Raw genomic sequence first — 15,956 nt, forward strand, 5'->3', positions numbered from 1 at the left:
AAAATATGTGTCAAAAACAAAGACGCAGCCTAACATATTAGAAGACCTAGCTTTATTTTAAGGCTGTATTTGTTGTTCGGTTAAAATGTAACTAGTTATAAAAACATTATAATTTGACTGACTTAAATTTCATAATTTCTAGAAGATTCTTTTGTCATTAATTATAATGATTAAATAATAACAATTGAATGTATATATTTTGACAAATCTATTCTAAATCTATTTTAAAAGAAAGAAAGAATGCATTTTTATTGTGAAGGACGCCGTTTGATCCTAACCGGAAGTCCGTGAGTGCGGTCTTCTTTGTCGTAAAACATTTCATACCAGCGATCCACTTAGTGCCTGCGTTAACAAATGCAGCGATGCCCCTTTTTTTATGGTCTTTCTCAGGTAACTTCAGCTACTGACTTAGTACACTGACTGCATCATGGTTAACCTCTGCTGTCTCTGCTGCGGTGAACTCCCTGAACCCCGCCCCCCTCCTCCGGGAGCAGCGCGGGACTCCCGCTCCGCACAGCAGCAACATCAGCAGCAGCAGCAGCCTGCTGGCTTCGGCCCAGACGCCTCGGGGCTGAGGGGGCCACTAAAGGGGGGAGCGAACGGAGGGGTATTAGGAGCGAAGCAAGTGAATAAAAAGGAGTGAGCTTCCAGTTTCTGTCGGACATGCGAAAAAGTGCAGCATGCTCTCATCCGATCAGGACTCTGCGGAGGACGCGGCGGCCAGCGGTCTCAATGATGCTGATGGAGAAGAGGAGGAAGAGGACTCACCGGCTGAGAGTGATGTCCCGGAGGAGGTAAGAGCAGACAGATGTAGTCCTTATTTTTTTCCTCTCTGATAACTTCCAGAAAAGTAAGTAGTAGGTAATAATAAAGAGCCACATGTTCATTGTTCAAATGTAGGAGGACAAGCCACAAAAACATACAGTCTTGTTTCATTACTGCCTTTTTGGTACCCTGTGCAGTCCTCTCTGTGCCATCACTTTAACCTGCAGCCAAACAGCATCATTGCTTCCTGAAATGTCACAATAGTTAATTTGACATAGTGGCAGCAGACTCCAGTGATGTGGAAAAGTACTGTAATGACAAAAGCACAGCTCGTAGTCTTGCACAACCCAAGTTTACATGCATGTATCTGCATTAGTTCCTCCACGCCCTTGGTTTTTACTGTCATTGCGTAATTACTGTGCTTCTGTCTGCAGGGGGATGACTCTGACCACATTTCTGTGGTTGCAAACAACTTGTGCCTATTTTTCCCTTACATTTCCTGAGTTCAGCTTCCTGTAAACTGTATCCATGACCAAGGATCTAGCATATATGAGTCAGCTTTTCTTTTTTTTTAAAGGGTAACCTTTTTCAGATGTCGCACCTATGATGTCTGCAGTCACAAGGCTTGGACCGCTTCAAAGTCCGCCCTCTCTGGTTCACAAGAACTGAATCCCTCGTTTGCTCCACAAATAACTCAGGTGGAACCGGCAGTGTAAGGCATCTTCACCCCTGTGGCAGTGCGGTAATGAATGGCTGGCTGTCAGCATAAATCCTTTCACTCCATAAAACACCAGAGGTAGTCAGTGTGGAGGAATATCACCACGAGACAAAAACAAATTTAAGCATGTGAAATCAGGAATCTCAAATAATTGCTTGACAAAATCCCGTCAATTTAATTTCAGTAAATGGTCCGAGCTCAGGTTCTCTTTATACACTCTGGAAGTTTTGGCTGTTAGTGTTACTGATGAAATAGCCTTCAGCCAGTGTGTTTGCTGAATAGGACTGTTTGACCGCTGCTCAGTATTGCAAATGGGAGCACTTTGTGTTTCTGTTTGGGCGCTCCGCTCCAAACCTCCCAATGTGCCGTAGAGTGATGGATGGGTTTGTGACAAAGTGGTAACAAGAGAAGCTTTCAGGACTTTTACTCAAGGGAGAGTGAAAAAAAAGTGAAAAAAAGATACTTTTACCCTAGTATTTCTTTGAGTAGCTAAAAGCTGTGAGACATATTTTATTCTGTACTAAGAGCAGTAAAGGCCAACTGCAAGTAGATTAAAATGGACGTGTTCAAATGAAGTACCGGTGCTTCATAACTGAAATTAAGTGTGGTCCATCTATAGATTTTCTTAACTGCTTATCCTATTCAGAGGTTGTGGAGGATGGAGTCTGTCCCAGCTGTTATGGGGCAAAATGAGGGCTGCACCCTGGACAAGCAGACACCTACGGCCAATTTAGAATCACCCATTAATCTAGCATGCAGGTTTCTGGAGGAAGTCAGAGTACACGGAGAACATACAGCTCCATGCAGCCTCAGCCAGCTGGTGCATGTGAATCCAGGACCTTCTTTGTGTGAGGAGAAAGAGCTAACAACTGAGCCACTGTTAAGCCACTGTGTTCAGTTACATTCGACCTCTATTTAATTTAGCTGTTAATGCAGCTAAAATGTGTTGTTTGGGGATGGAACAAACAAACTGCTTCCATTATTGATAACTGGTGGAACTTTGTTTTGCAAAATAGCAGGAATAAATCTTGTTTCTCTCTCAACATCATGCAATACTTGATTTTTGCCACTTTATTTTTTACCTTTATTATGGTGATCTGATTTTTATGAATACACCTGACCATACCTAAAGAGATCAGATGCTGTCTGCCGTTATTTACATTTTTATCAGATTCTATCATAATGTCATAATGTTCACCATTGTTCTCTGTGTGCTGCTGTTAAGCAGCTGTCTCTGTGTGCCCGAAGGTACAAATGTTTGTCTCCAGACTCAGAAGAGAATTAGAAAATAAGACTCTTTAATAAGCAGCCGCTGTTATCCAGGAATAATCTACAGAAGGTGGTCCTCCACAGCAACCAGTGTAGTATCAAGAAAAAAAGTTCCCTTGATCTGCTTAATTGCTCTCATAATTGCTCTTGTTCTTGATATGGTATTGCACATGATCTGGTTCACTCATGTTTAGATGTGTTACAGTCTCGGCTGAATTCCACTGTTCTTCCTTCAGTGTGATTTACTCTGTGCTTAGGTAGGGAAAAAGCGCTTCGATTTATAGCTTAACCACTTTCATTTGCATTTCTGCTGCGAGCCTTAAAATCGCTGCCATGTTTAGGGGGTTCATTGCTTTAAGTGCGTTTTTTCACTACTCTCCCCTTCATTTCTTTTCCATCCCTTTCCCTCGCTCTCTCTTTCTCTCTGCAGCAGCGTCCAGTCAAGCAGTCCCTGGGTGCTTGCGTCTGTCGGGAGTCCCACTGGCGCTGCCTGGTGCTCTCCCTGCTCATGTACAGCTGCCTGGGTGCAGTGGCCTGGTGTAAGCTGACCCGGGTCACCAAGATAAGCTTCAACTCTGCCCTCACCTCCTCTTTAACATCCTCCTTTACCTCCTCCCTGCGGGGCGCCTCTGGGGTGGGCATCGGAGGACACGCTATGATATACCATGACAGCCCCTGCTCGGACGGCCTCATCTACATCCCCCTGGCCTTCCTGCTAATGCTCTACGTGCTGTATATTGTGGAGTGCTGGCACTGCAGGGCCAGGAGCGAGCTGCAGTGCAAGGCAGACGTGGACAGCGTGTACGAGCGGGTGCTTCGGATGCAGCAGGCCCAGCCTTGCATATGGTGGAAAGCCATCAGTTACCATTTTGTCCGGCGGACGCGACAGGTGACACGGTATCGTAACGGGGATGCCTACACCACCACGCAGGTGTACCACGAGCGAGTCAACACTCACGTGGCCGAGGGCGAGTTTGACTACAGCCACTGTGGCATGAAGGATGTATCACGTGACCTTAGAGGCCTGGAGAGGCATCCGGCCACTCGCCTGCGCTTCACCAAGTGTTTCAGCTTCACTGAGGCGGGCCCAGAAAACGATTACCTCAACCAGAGAGCCAGGTTCTTCTCTGAAATCGAAGGTTTGGATGATTACATGGAGGCTCGGGAGGGGATGCAGTTAAAGAACGTGGACTTCAGAGAAAACCTCTTAGCCTATGTAGACCCAGACAGGGTGCCGTGGTACACTTCCCAGGTTGCCTTCTGGCTGGCAGCTCTGCTCATGCTTTCCTGGCCTCTAAGAGTGCTCACGGAGTACCGCACTGCTTACGTGCACTACCGCATCGAGAAACTGTTTGGGTTGGAGTACACCCACAGCAGCCCCTCCCCTCTAGATGAAGACAGACCTGTGGGGAGAAATATTGGTTGCGTTATTCCCAGAGTTGACACGCTGGACAGCACTGAGATGGAGTGGCACATACGCTGCAACCGCCAGGTGATTCCCAGCTACTCGGAGGCGATGCTGTTAAACATGAGGACAGGGGCTTCTAATTCATTACAAGACACGTCTTCCTCTAACTGCCTTTTACTGGACAGCAGCCAGACTGCTGAGAGCTACGGAGCTCTCCAAAGCCAGGACGACTGCGAGCAGTGCAGCGAGCTGAGCGGACAAGGAGCTGGAGGAGGAAGGAGGAGGACGATCACCAGCTCCAGCTGCTCCTCCATTCTGTCCTGCCGCGGAGCTCTATTCCACTCGCACCTCTCCTTGGACACTTCTCGCTTTTCCCTCTGCCGCATGTACGGCTCTCATCGAGGGAGTCGCAGCAGCAACCTGACGGAGCCCTGCTGCGCGGACGAGCAGTGCTGTCGGTCGGACTCCAGCCAGCTGGCGCTGAGCAGCAGTCCACCAACGTACAGAGACGCACACTTCTTTCCTGTTCTCATTGTGCACCGGTCCGAGGGCAGCGAGGGCGGGAGGGAAGTGAGGCGCTACTATGTACGGAGGGGGTCATCCTGTGTGGAGACGGCCTTGTGAGACAGTGGTTAATATCAGACATGATGGAGGGTATGGTGGGGTTCATTGCTAGGTGGATAAAATATGCACTTTTAGCAAGTTTCACGGTAAAAAGAAATTAAACCAAAATGAAACCAAGAGTGTTATCTTATTTAAAAAAAAAGTTACAGATAGCGATAGCACTGAACTTCATCCACATCCTGTAGCTACACCAGGGAGTCTTATCTTGGAATTCTCATAATGTCTTTGCTGCATGATCTGTGCATCCTCCTAATTTCATCATCTGTCATTTGCAGAAATATTTTCATCGTGTGTGTGTGTGTGTGTGTGTGTGTGGGTGAGGTACCTTTATGGATACAGAGCGTTGATCCATTTAGAGGCACATGTAAGAAAAAGAGGTAAAATGTAAAAAGTTGCATGTTGTTGCAGACCATTTGAAAAATTAAGACAAGCCAGGTTGAAGCCAAAGACTTTTTTTTAATGCTATTTTTTATTGAGACCTAGAAAAAAATAATGTGGAACATGTGAACTGAAGACTGTGATGTGAATGTCTAAGTGAAAACAATAAAGGTGTCAAACAGGTGCGAACATTTGTAAAATCCCAATGAACTTTATCACAAGTAAAATGACTTTTTAATAAACTGTAACAAATATTATAACACGTGTGTCTGTGGGGCCCTGAAAGCACAAGATGAGAAAGAAAGGAGACAAAACAAGGAAACAAGATCTGAGTTAAGTTTTTTTCTTTTTTTTCTCTGATCACATTGATCCAAAGCGACAATGTCATACACTCTCAGACTCACAGCTCACTGTTACGTCTCCTGTCCTTAACTGCAAGGGCACAAACTCTAAAGATAGAGTTGGGACTTCACTTCAAATAACACCAGAGGGAGGAGTGGTACAAATGAAGCATGCATTGATACAAAAATAAATAGAGGTTTTGATTCACTCTACTTTAAATTCACCCAGTCTTATTAGCATAGTAAGTAACTGCGCATTGTTAGAGACTTCAAAATGTTTTTCTAGAAGAAGTTCTAGTAAAATTTGGGGTTCTAAGACTAAGATCTATAACTGAGGTGAAAGATTTGATCCTTTTAAACTGGAAGTCATCAATCCTTTTATCCTATAGCAACTCATTGTAACAATTGGTGTCTGTAGCTCAGGAGGTAGAGCAGGTCATCTACGGATTAAACGCCTTGTGGTTGGATCCCTGCCCCCCGCCCCCAGTCTGCATGCCAAATATACTTGAGCAACATATTAACCCCAAGTTACTGCCTGATGCATCCATTAGAGTGTGAATGTTAGTTATATATTAAGTGCTTTGAGTACTCCAGGAGAGTAGAAAAGCGCTATATAAGATTCAGTCCATTTAACAATGATGGGAAAGCTCGGAACAAAAATGTTTAAATAGTTACATTCTTATTATCGAATGAACAATTTTTTTCTTCCATCTGCCTACTACAAAGCACAATTGGTAATACTCTGTTTTCCACTTATTTTCAGATGAGATTTTCTGTTTTAAAGATTGTTACACATCAATATTATTCAATTAATATTAACCAGATTAATGTTTATGAACAAATTTAGAATTTGAATGCAAAATCATTCTAAATTTGCGCACTACAAATTGTAGTTTGAAAAACACAAGGCCACTTAATATTTTATTTCATTTCATTTTATTTTATGTCAGGCATTTACATAATTTGCAAAAAGTCATTAGTAGGCTATATAAAATCATCTATATGTGTTATAGAGGGATCTTTGTTAAAATTATTATCATCTGAGAGGCTGATATTAGTTATTTGCCAATATATCTGTATTAGTATTTACAATGACCAAATAAATATGTTATTAGTATTGATATTGCATACTTTGCCCACCAGTGGGCACTCACACAACTGAAGGAAGGAACACACCAGCTGAAGTAATCAGTGATTTGTTGTGACAATAAAACCATTTTCAAATTCATTTTTATATTATCTTATTGAGGACTCATGAATAACCACAGATGAAAATGTCAAAGTAATCTACGGAAGCGTAGAGCTGCCACCCAGGCAAAAGAAAAATAGAAGTATATCACGTTAACAAGATACTTTTCATGTTTGTACAATATACTTTTCACGTTTGAACAACATAATATCACGTTATTACAATATACATAATTATCACGTTCGTACAATATAATATTTATATTGTACGAACGTGATATTTATATTGTACGAACGTGATAATTATGCATATTGTAATAACGTCATATTATATTGTTCAAACGTCAAAAGTATATTGTACAAACATGATAGTATATTGTACAAACGTGAAAAGTATCTTGTTAGAACAATAAACTTTTCACGTTATAACGTGATATAGCCTACTTCTATTTTTCTTTTGCCTGGGTGGCAGCTCTACGCTTCCGTACTACGCTTCCGTAGTAATCTGTTTATGTTTAGTGTGTCTAAACACTGGCTGATCGCTTTTTAAAATCCCGAAAATATCAATTAGTCTTAAAAATCCTGTACCAGTCAGGCTCTAGAAATTATAGGAATTCTGCGTTATACTTTGGCCAGAGTAATACAATAAATAAATGGGCATTCATACCAAATCTGTTAAAATAATAAGTATTCATTTCAAAGTACAAAATATTTCTAAAAAACCAAGTAAAACTAAACATTTTCAAACAATAAAAACTACAAACTCCCCCCAAAAAGTCAAAACAAAATAAAAACTAGTAAGATAATATAAAAGTATAATAAGTCTCAATGGAAGATTAGAAAAAACTTTGGATGGTCTTAATTTTTACTTTTATATTCTGATCATAGGGTTGGAATTTGTTGTAAAAAAACCCCACTAAAAAATCAAGAATTAAATCACTTCTGAAGTCAAACTGGAGTACCTAATGAAGTGGCCGGTGAGTGTACATGTGTACATGTTTATCGCGGGCTTGGTCTCGCGCCTCCCTGACGTCACTTCCCTATGCAGGAGAGGTTTGTGCTAACGGCAGCTAACAAACCAAGTGACAGCCGAGAACGTTCCCTGAGCTCTGTAGCTTAGTCAAAGTAATGCGAGGAAAACCCAAGTGACTATCCCCGCGGTAGATGCCGGCTCTTTTTTTCGACAGCGGTTTAAATGCAGCTGCGGCTCCTTGAAGAAGGCTGGTCTGTTGTTGACATCCATAACGAGCACGGATGTGTCGCCAGCCTAACCACAAACGCTTCGAGCTAGCCTAACTTTCTCACGGAAGTTTTCCACCTGGTATGCTTTTCAAGCATTTGCTCACTGTGACGCGGCGTTAGGCCGGACTTAAGTCTGTTACTTAAGAGATTGCGATGAAGCTCCAGTGTGATGTCGAGGTGGTGAATCGGATGCTGCCGACGTTTGGGATGAAAAGTCGAGGCAAGGGGACGAGAGCAGTGCTCTCCATTGGGAAGCATTTGGACAAGACGACTCAGCGCAGCAACATCTACTTGATGATCTGCACAGCCAAAGACAGAGCCGGATCAAAGTACAAGGTATTTACTCTTTACTTTAAAAGCTATTGTACACCAAGTACTATCTGTTCAGTCTGGAGCTAATGTTTATCTCCGGGTGTGGTGCGTCTGTTTTTATTTGGTCCCCAAAGTAAGCAAACTACAAGATGATTAAAGCTAATTATTTTATTTAATTTACTCAATTTTTCAAAGTACATTTCAAGGCCAGAAACGTGTAATTTACTTCTTCTGGCATTGGTTTGTTATGTCATGGATGGCATGAGAAGTGAAGTGACGCTATCCCATCATGCCTTGCTTTTCAGACACTCAGGAGGAAAAAAGTAAATAAATAAATAAAGAAACCCAACGGCACGGCTCTAAAAAGTTAATAACTTAATAAATCGTGAAAACTATCAGTTAAACAATGCTGAGTCGCCGGATTACACTATTTAATAAAGTAAAATATACTTGAAATGTTACGGTGTTGTGCCAAAAAGTGATCGCTGATGTTTATATGTGTTTTTAAAATCTAATGTCTTTCCTTAAGTTGATGAGTAGACTATAGTCAACTTTATTTAGTAAGGGGGTATATATAAAATGAAGAAACTACCTGTTTTGCTGCTCTCTTTATGACTCTGTTCTGTATTATAGTGGCCACCTACGATATCTTTATAGAGCTAGTACCGGTATGTTATATTTGTTACAATTTTTGCTCTCCTCTTGTTTAGACCTGTCTTGGTAAAAGGCATTTTTAATGTCAGTGACACTTTTTACCTGGATAAATAAAAGACACTTTACCAAAAACGTATGACATTATTTTTTGTCTCAAAATGTATTTATATCATTCATGAGAGATATGTTTTAGATGTGTTTGACAGATTACATCCTAACAAGTCATTTAAGACAGTTTTACTACCAGCAATATTTTTTTTTTCTTTTTTTTGGCAAATAGTAGAAAACCACTGCCTGTGCTGTTTATTGGTCAATGAGAACATCCAGACCGTTTCTTTTCATTTTCAAGCTCCAGCAGCTAATATATTAACCATTTAGTTTATTGATCTATGGCCAGTTTTCATAGTGACTTAAAGATTGGATCATTTTTCAAATAGAAATTCACTAGTTCCTGTGTGTATACACACCAAATGATATTTAAGAAAAAGAAAAAAAAATTCCAAATTTACCTAAAGAACAAACATCAGGAAAATCTCATTGGAAAGTACTGCTGGAGTTGATCAGATCTGCCTTTTAAAATATTCATTATTTTTTCAATAGTGACCTAAACTGGAAACCCTCGTCATATTGTTTTCATTTTGTCAGCCTCTGATGTAAACGTTTGCAGCTGTTGTCACCTAGCTGTTGAATGTTGAAATTCAGTATTCCAGTCTTAACTTGCTTGAGGCACCACCGCCCTGAAGTTGTGTAATGTGTTTTTACACCGCTGAAATTTGCCCGTTTATTTCTCTTCTAGCTAAAAGGCAACATAGAGAAGTTCTTCACTTGGTTTGTGGAGGAAGGCAAGGCCACTGTGAGATTAAAGGAACCTGCTGTTGACATTTGCTTGAGCAAGGTATGACATAGAGCACACCGTGACTGCAGTCTTAGTAAGGAGTATACAACTGAAGACCCTGAATTAAATTAGAAGATGTGTGTACATTACATGAGTGAAACAAATTGTTTTGCATTAACTAACTGTCCAATTCCACTGTTACATGGTTGTTTATTGAGCTTTTAGTCAACTAGTTAATAAAAGTTTGACTGTAACATGTAATTTTTACATTGTTTTTACATTTGTCACAGCAGAGTGATGTATTTTATGAGGATGTTTAAACTGTAATATTAGAAAAATACACATAACATGCTTCTGCCGCATAACCAGTCTTGTTTGAGTCTGTGTAATAGGAAAACTCAGAGAACAGAAGACACTTTGTTAGATTAACAGGCTGTTGTTTGATGTGCCTGGGATAGTCTTAGCCTTATTCTTTTAGCTGGTGTTCAGATTTCTGAGAACACTGAAGAATGAATATAAACACAGAATTCAAGCCAGCAAGTAGGCTTAGCTTACTTCCCTGTCATAGGATCATGTCACTGTATTAAAGTCCCCCCCCCCCCCACTAAGTACCTCGCTAAGAGTCTAATTTTGCATTGTAGCGCAGGCCCTTGGAATGGTTGTTCTTTGTCTGTCCTGGAAAAAGAACTTTATGTTCTCTGACTCATTTGTCAACCACACACACACACACACACACACACACACACACACACACACACACACACACACACTTCAGTTTCAACCCCAGTTCATGCCACAGCAGAGAGCTTAGATGACTTATTGTTTGTTTTTCTTATGTTGCACAGCCCTCCGAGGTGTTTAATGCATCGCACTCTTAGAAAGCACACACCTTCTCACAGGCTTTTCAATTGAGCAGGTAAACATGGAGAAATGTGTAAACCAAACCTCGGTTAACCTGCTTGGCCACAGTTTTGTAAACATTCTACTTCTGCTACAGTAAATGGATTAAATTACCTGTCAGTGTACTGTACAGGTGCACAAACCTGTCTCCAACTCCTCTGTTTTCTATCCAACTGACAATCTCTCACTCCCAGCTGCATACAGTCCATCCTGTTCATTCAAAAGAAGTATGTCAGAGTATTCTAGGTCAGGGAATCTGGGTTAGATATTTCAGTGAATCTAGTCATGCACCACAGCGACCTTTGAGGACCCGTGAAACTGCTGTTTCCTGTTAATCTACTGATCCAGCGTAACTGTATTTATCTATCTCTAGGCTGACTCCAACAGCTTGAAGAACTTTCTCTCGGCAGCTCGTCTAGCAGACACAGGGAGTGACACGAGCAGCCTTCCTCTGTCCACACTGACTCCTGTTCGCGCCAGAGACGTAGAGCAGCCCAAGAAGAAGCTCACCATCGTCTCCAAGAAGGACTACCCACTCACCTCCAACTTCCCTCACTCCCTGGAGCAGCTGCAGGTGTCGTACTGCAAACTGTCACGCGTGGACATGCGAATGCTCTCACTCAAAGGTAAATAAATAAATAAAATAAGTGAGTCAAGTTGGTTAAAGGTACCATGTCTCCTTGTCTATACAAATCCAATAATAAATAGTTGGGTATAGCTCCAAGTCACGCATGGGGGAAAAAGCCATTTCAAGACCCCAGACTCCTAAAAAGTGAAAATTTGTATGTCAGAGTAGACTTTGCTCTCTAAGCTGAGGTGTTTCTGTTTGATTTTTTTCAGCTCTGCGCAAGCTAGACCTCAGTAACAACCATATCAAGAAACTTCCCGCCACCATCGGTGACCTCGGCTGTCTTTCCGAACTCATCCTCCACAATAACCACCTGGAAGCCTTCAGCGAGGCACTCTGTCTGTCCACCCTCCAGCGGACCCTCCAACACCTGGACCTCAGCCAGAATCGCTTGCAGAAGCTCCCTGCTCAGTTCTGCCAGCTCAGAGAACTCGTGAACCTCAAACTGGACGAGAACGCACTCCTGTGTTTGCCGTTCCACATCGGCCGACTCTCGAAGCTGAGGTTCCTGTCCGCGGCACACAACCAGCTGGCTGTACTGCCCGGTGACTTCCGCAAGCTGAGTCTAGAGAACCTGGACTTGTTCGGAAATCCATTCATCCAGCCCAACCCTCTGGACCACAAAATGCAGCTTACATTCCCACTTCCACTTCAGGAGTTGGCCTCCAGAGCCGTGGCCAATCTCAGGTTAGATTTACATGCTGCTCTACATCCAATTTAGACCTCGTTGTGGTTCTCTAGCAAGTATAAAACTCATTAATCCTTTATTCTTTCTGTCACTTTACAGAATCCCATATGGACCTCACCTTATCCCTGCTCACTTGTGTCGGGACCTCGAAATAGCCAAGACCTGTGACTGCGGTCGCATCTGCATTAGTTTCTACATCAAGACTGCAGTGAGCATGAACCTCCACCAAGTCTCTCACACAGTTGTGCTGGTGGATGACATGGGAGGCACAGACGCACCGGTGGAGCAGCACTTCTGCTCGCTTTCCTGCTACTCCGAATTCTTAGACAACTCCCTCCAGAGAGGAACCAGATGAGGACAGAAACTTATTTGATCGAAAAACGTTGCCGCCTAGAAACCTCTGTGTGTTTGTGTGTGTGCGCTGCAGTAGGTAGCATTGTGGGATACAGTCTAAGAGTATGTGAAGAGGAAGCTGCAGCGGTAAATGGCTCCGCCATAGTTTCCTTATGCTGCCTTTGAGTGAAAGGACAATATTGAGATTGTTGTGTTTTTAAAAAGAGCTTCAAGCTGTTTGTTATATGCTTAAATTTATGTTCTGAGGCAGTTTCCGTTTATCAAAATGGGGTCGGAGACGAGCATGAATATGTTACCTCTTGCTCCATCTGAAACAGAGTGGCACTTACTGTACGTTATGATTGCAGGCAGCACAAAACCTTGTGCTGCTGGCAAGTCTCTTAACAGTATTTATTTTCCCTTCCTTGTGTTTAAAGAGACTGCAGGTTCACCCACTGACCTACTTCCATCAGACAGGGGAATTACAAAATTAGATAAATTTCCTGAAAACAGTGCCTCAGGGTCAATGACTAACAGCCAAAGGGAGGTGGTTTTTACTGTGCAAATGACCCACAATTTTTACATATATGTGAAAGATTAAATAAAAGTATTCATTGCCATGTCTTAAGTACTTTATTTTGTTGGATCCAAATTATTTATTCTCCATTTTTTTTCACAAGTTTGCATGAAATCAACAAAAAAGGAACGTCAGGTTTTTTTAAATTACAAGCAATGTTTCTGCATCCTTCACAGCACCATCAGTCCAGCTCGTACATTAGAGTGTTTAGGAAGGTGAACCCAGCTGATGATGTGTGATCACTGATCACTATCTCATTTCCATCCTTATCAATTTCCCTCAGTAATACAGGTAGAGGCTTGTTACGTTGTAAGACTGGTGAGATTTGCTCCGTCTGCAGGTCATCTTCATCCATTTCCTGTTTTGCTGAGCCTACAGTGACGTCTTCAGAGCAGAAGGTGACCCGCTGGCCCGATTCTCCTCCGCTTGACATCTTCACGTTACATGTTGGACGTGTATCCCTGGACTTCACAACCCTCTCAGAAGTGTCGCAGTCATCCATAGCTGTATTTCTGGCTTCGTCACTGGATGTCTGGTTTTGAAATGCTGCATCTTGTTCCATCTGGCACAAAAGTGATGAAAGAAGAGGAGGGAAAAGGAAAAATCAGTAGTTTGTAGAAACTTGTACCAACAAACTGACTTTTACAATTGATCTCACCTGCGCCTTTCCTGCTACATTTGATTTTTTCTTTTCAGTCTTCTCTTGGATATCTGAAGGCTTCATTTTGGATGTCTCCTCCAAACTAGAGGCCAGATTTACACCTTCCTCTCTTATTGCACCATGGGATTGTTCAGCGGAGATTAAAATGTGCTGATTTTCAGTCACAAGGCCCTTATCAGCCACTGGGCCTCTTTTCGGGGCAGAAGCTTCACACAGAGTATCATCATCCTCTGCTGCTCTGTTGCATCCACCTTCACTTGACTTCTCATCTTCATTCTGATTACCTTGTTTTGCCCATTGCTTCTCCTTTTTTAATTTATCCTCCTCCTCCTCCTGCACTTTTCTGCCTTCGTGACCTTCAGTTACTGTTTCCTCCTCCATATGTTCCTGGCCCTTCTTCCATTTTGCCTCATCTGCACCGATCGCCTCTTCCCTAATTTGTTCTTCTCCTTTCTCTTGAACTTCCTCTTTTTCACTATTTTCTCCCCCTTTCTCCTGCATGGGATTTTCAGTTTGTCTTTCTTCCTTTTCTTCAGCCCCTTTCTGTAGCTCCTGCTCCCTTTTCTCCCCTTCCCTCTCTTTCTGTTTGTCTTCTTCTTCAACCTCATTTTTGTCCTCCTCGCTCTCATCACAACTTGCGCTCTTATTGTTGGCCATTGCGGGCCCTTCAAATAAATCACGAGGCAAATTATGAGGAATAACAGGCAGGGTGACGATGAGCTGTCCTCTCTGTTTGTTGAACTTGGCCTCTCCTTTGTCTTCATCCACGGGGTAGGCTAAATGTAGTTCCAGTCTGTAGGCTGGTTTCTTGGTCTCCAGCAGCAGTTGCTTCTCTTTTACTTCAAGGCTTGTGTCTTTGACAGATTTTAGAAGAGGCAAATCAACAGTCACCACAATCTCTTTGGGCCTGGGGCTTTGGGCTGAGTCTCTAGAGCATCTAAAGTCCTGGAGATCAATAAGTGATCGATACTTTACTGTATAGTTCGGCTTGGTTGGCTCTCTGATTTTCAGTAAGCTTTGAGGTTTAGAATCAATACTGTTTTTTGTTGTTCTAGGTGCCTCTGTGGGCTTTGATTGTGTGCTAGGTCTTTTTTCATCTGGGTATGGAAAGGCAAGGGGGTCTGGAGGGTCTGAAGACTCCTTGGCTTTGAATCCAGGTATGGCTTTTCTTATAACACAGGGCTGTGGGGTGCCTTTGTATTTTGTTTTCATTTCTCTCATGTTCTTTTTGTCCAGAGTCACTTTAAAAGTGTCCTGGATTCCCTGGATAGCTATGCTGTCCACCATTTCCAGAAAGCTCTTGTTTTTGCTTGCCATGCGGGTAGTGTCAGGGTGGAAAACAACATCATAAATCATCATTTTGTTACCTTTAGGATCTGTGTCCTGCCTCCCAGGGTGCAGACTGTGAGGCAAGGACCAACACTGCCCTCTGCGGCCATCCTCCGACGCAACCCAGTTAGATGAAGGCTTCCCAACTTTATCACTGGCGCAGATGTTGATGAAACATTTCTGCTTGCCGTCCACGCTGGTTTTGATGGCCCTAAACGGTTCCGGGTGGATAAACTCGACGGTGTTGCCTCTCTCCTGCTCCAGGATTTTGATCTCTTCTTCGTACTTTTTCCTGTTCTCGGGGTCTGATATTTCTTGGGTGTAATCCCGGAACATTTCCCGGAATTTCTCGTCTTTGAAAGCTTTCGTAAACCTGTCTACTTCATACGCTGTCAAGTTGAGCTCTTTGAGCTTCTCCCCGAGCTCCATGCTGACACAGAGAACAGAAGCGCTAAGCTGAACGTAGCTAGGAGGACAGATAATGGCCACAAACTTTCGTGACTTTAAATCTTTGGAAAAATAAAGAGGTGAAATTCAAAACACATTTACCACCTGGTCTTACTAATGTGAAAGATACGCGATATATTTTTCTTCTTTAGGTCCAATAATAGACGGTCCAGCTTCAGTGACAGTGTAGCGGAAGCAACAGTTGTGTTGATGTAACTATAGCAACGATAGACCGGCGCAACCAAAAATACCGCCTGATACGTTTTTTTCCCCTTTATTTTAACGGATTAAAGGTTAAAATACAGTAATAAACAATAATAAATGTCGTCATTTAACGAATAAATACAAAAAAATGAAAAATGAATGAGAATATGAGACACTTTTAAATGCCATATTTAGGAAATTCTTTTGTTAGAGCAGGTGAAATGATGATGAAATATGCTAATAATATTAATATCATTATTATTTTATGATCTTTTTATTACTGTGTTACAAAGTGTGACAGCATGCGGTATCAAAAGCTCTCTACATCTGTCTTAATCAGTGTATTCAGTCTGTTGATGCCACAAGTTCCAACTATGGCAAAGTGCACTGCCTTCCCTGAGTGTTAGAAAATCTTCATCATTTTGCTTCATGTGCACATGTTGAAGGATCTCAGC

General features: G+C 42.3%; 3 protein-coding genes across 3 annotated transcripts; 2 read left to right on the forward strand and 1 right to left on the reverse strand.

Moving 5' to 3' along the window:
- The first annotated feature begins 304 nt into the window (after nt 1–304).
- On the forward strand, nt 305–5,345 carry LOC116334777 (transmembrane protein 151B). The gene is made up of 2 exons (XM_039602959.1): nt 305–794; nt 3,183–5,345. The coding sequence occupies exons 1-2, from the start codon at nt 681–683 to the stop codon at nt 4,782–4,784; spliced, it is 1,716 nt and encodes a 571-aa protein (XP_039458893.1). The 5' UTR covers nt 305–680; the 3' UTR covers nt 4,785–5,345.
- Nucleotides 5,346–7,714: 2,369 nt separating this feature from the next.
- On the forward strand, nt 7,715–12,903 carry lrr1 (leucine rich repeat protein 1). Its single transcript, XM_031758279.2, has 5 exons — nt 7,715–8,269; nt 9,696–9,794; nt 11,008–11,260; nt 11,475–11,949; nt 12,050–12,903. The coding sequence occupies exons 1-5, from the start codon at nt 8,087–8,089 to the stop codon at nt 12,303–12,305; spliced, it is 1,266 nt and encodes a 421-aa protein (XP_031614139.1). The 5' UTR covers nt 7,715–8,086; the 3' UTR covers nt 12,306–12,903.
- A 21-nt stretch (nt 12,904–12,924) lies between these two features.
- Nucleotides 12,925–15,511, reverse strand: dnaaf2 (dynein axonemal assembly factor 2). The gene is made up of 2 exons (XM_031758278.2): nt 13,519–15,511; nt 12,925–13,422 (listed from the first exon to the last, which is right to left on the reverse strand). The coding sequence occupies exons 1-2, from the start codon at nt 15,277–15,279 to the stop codon at nt 13,042–13,044; spliced, it is 2,142 nt and encodes a 713-aa protein (XP_031614138.2). The 5' UTR covers nt 15,280–15,511; the 3' UTR covers nt 12,925–13,041.
- Nucleotides 15,512–15,956: the final 445 nt, after the last annotated feature.

This window comes from Oreochromis aureus, linkage group 19 (assembly GCF_013358895.1).
Source record: "Oreochromis aureus strain Israel breed Guangdong linkage group 19, ZZ_aureus, whole genome shotgun sequence".
NCBI lineage: Eukaryota > Metazoa > Chordata > Actinopteri > Cichliformes > Cichlidae > Oreochromis > Oreochromis aureus.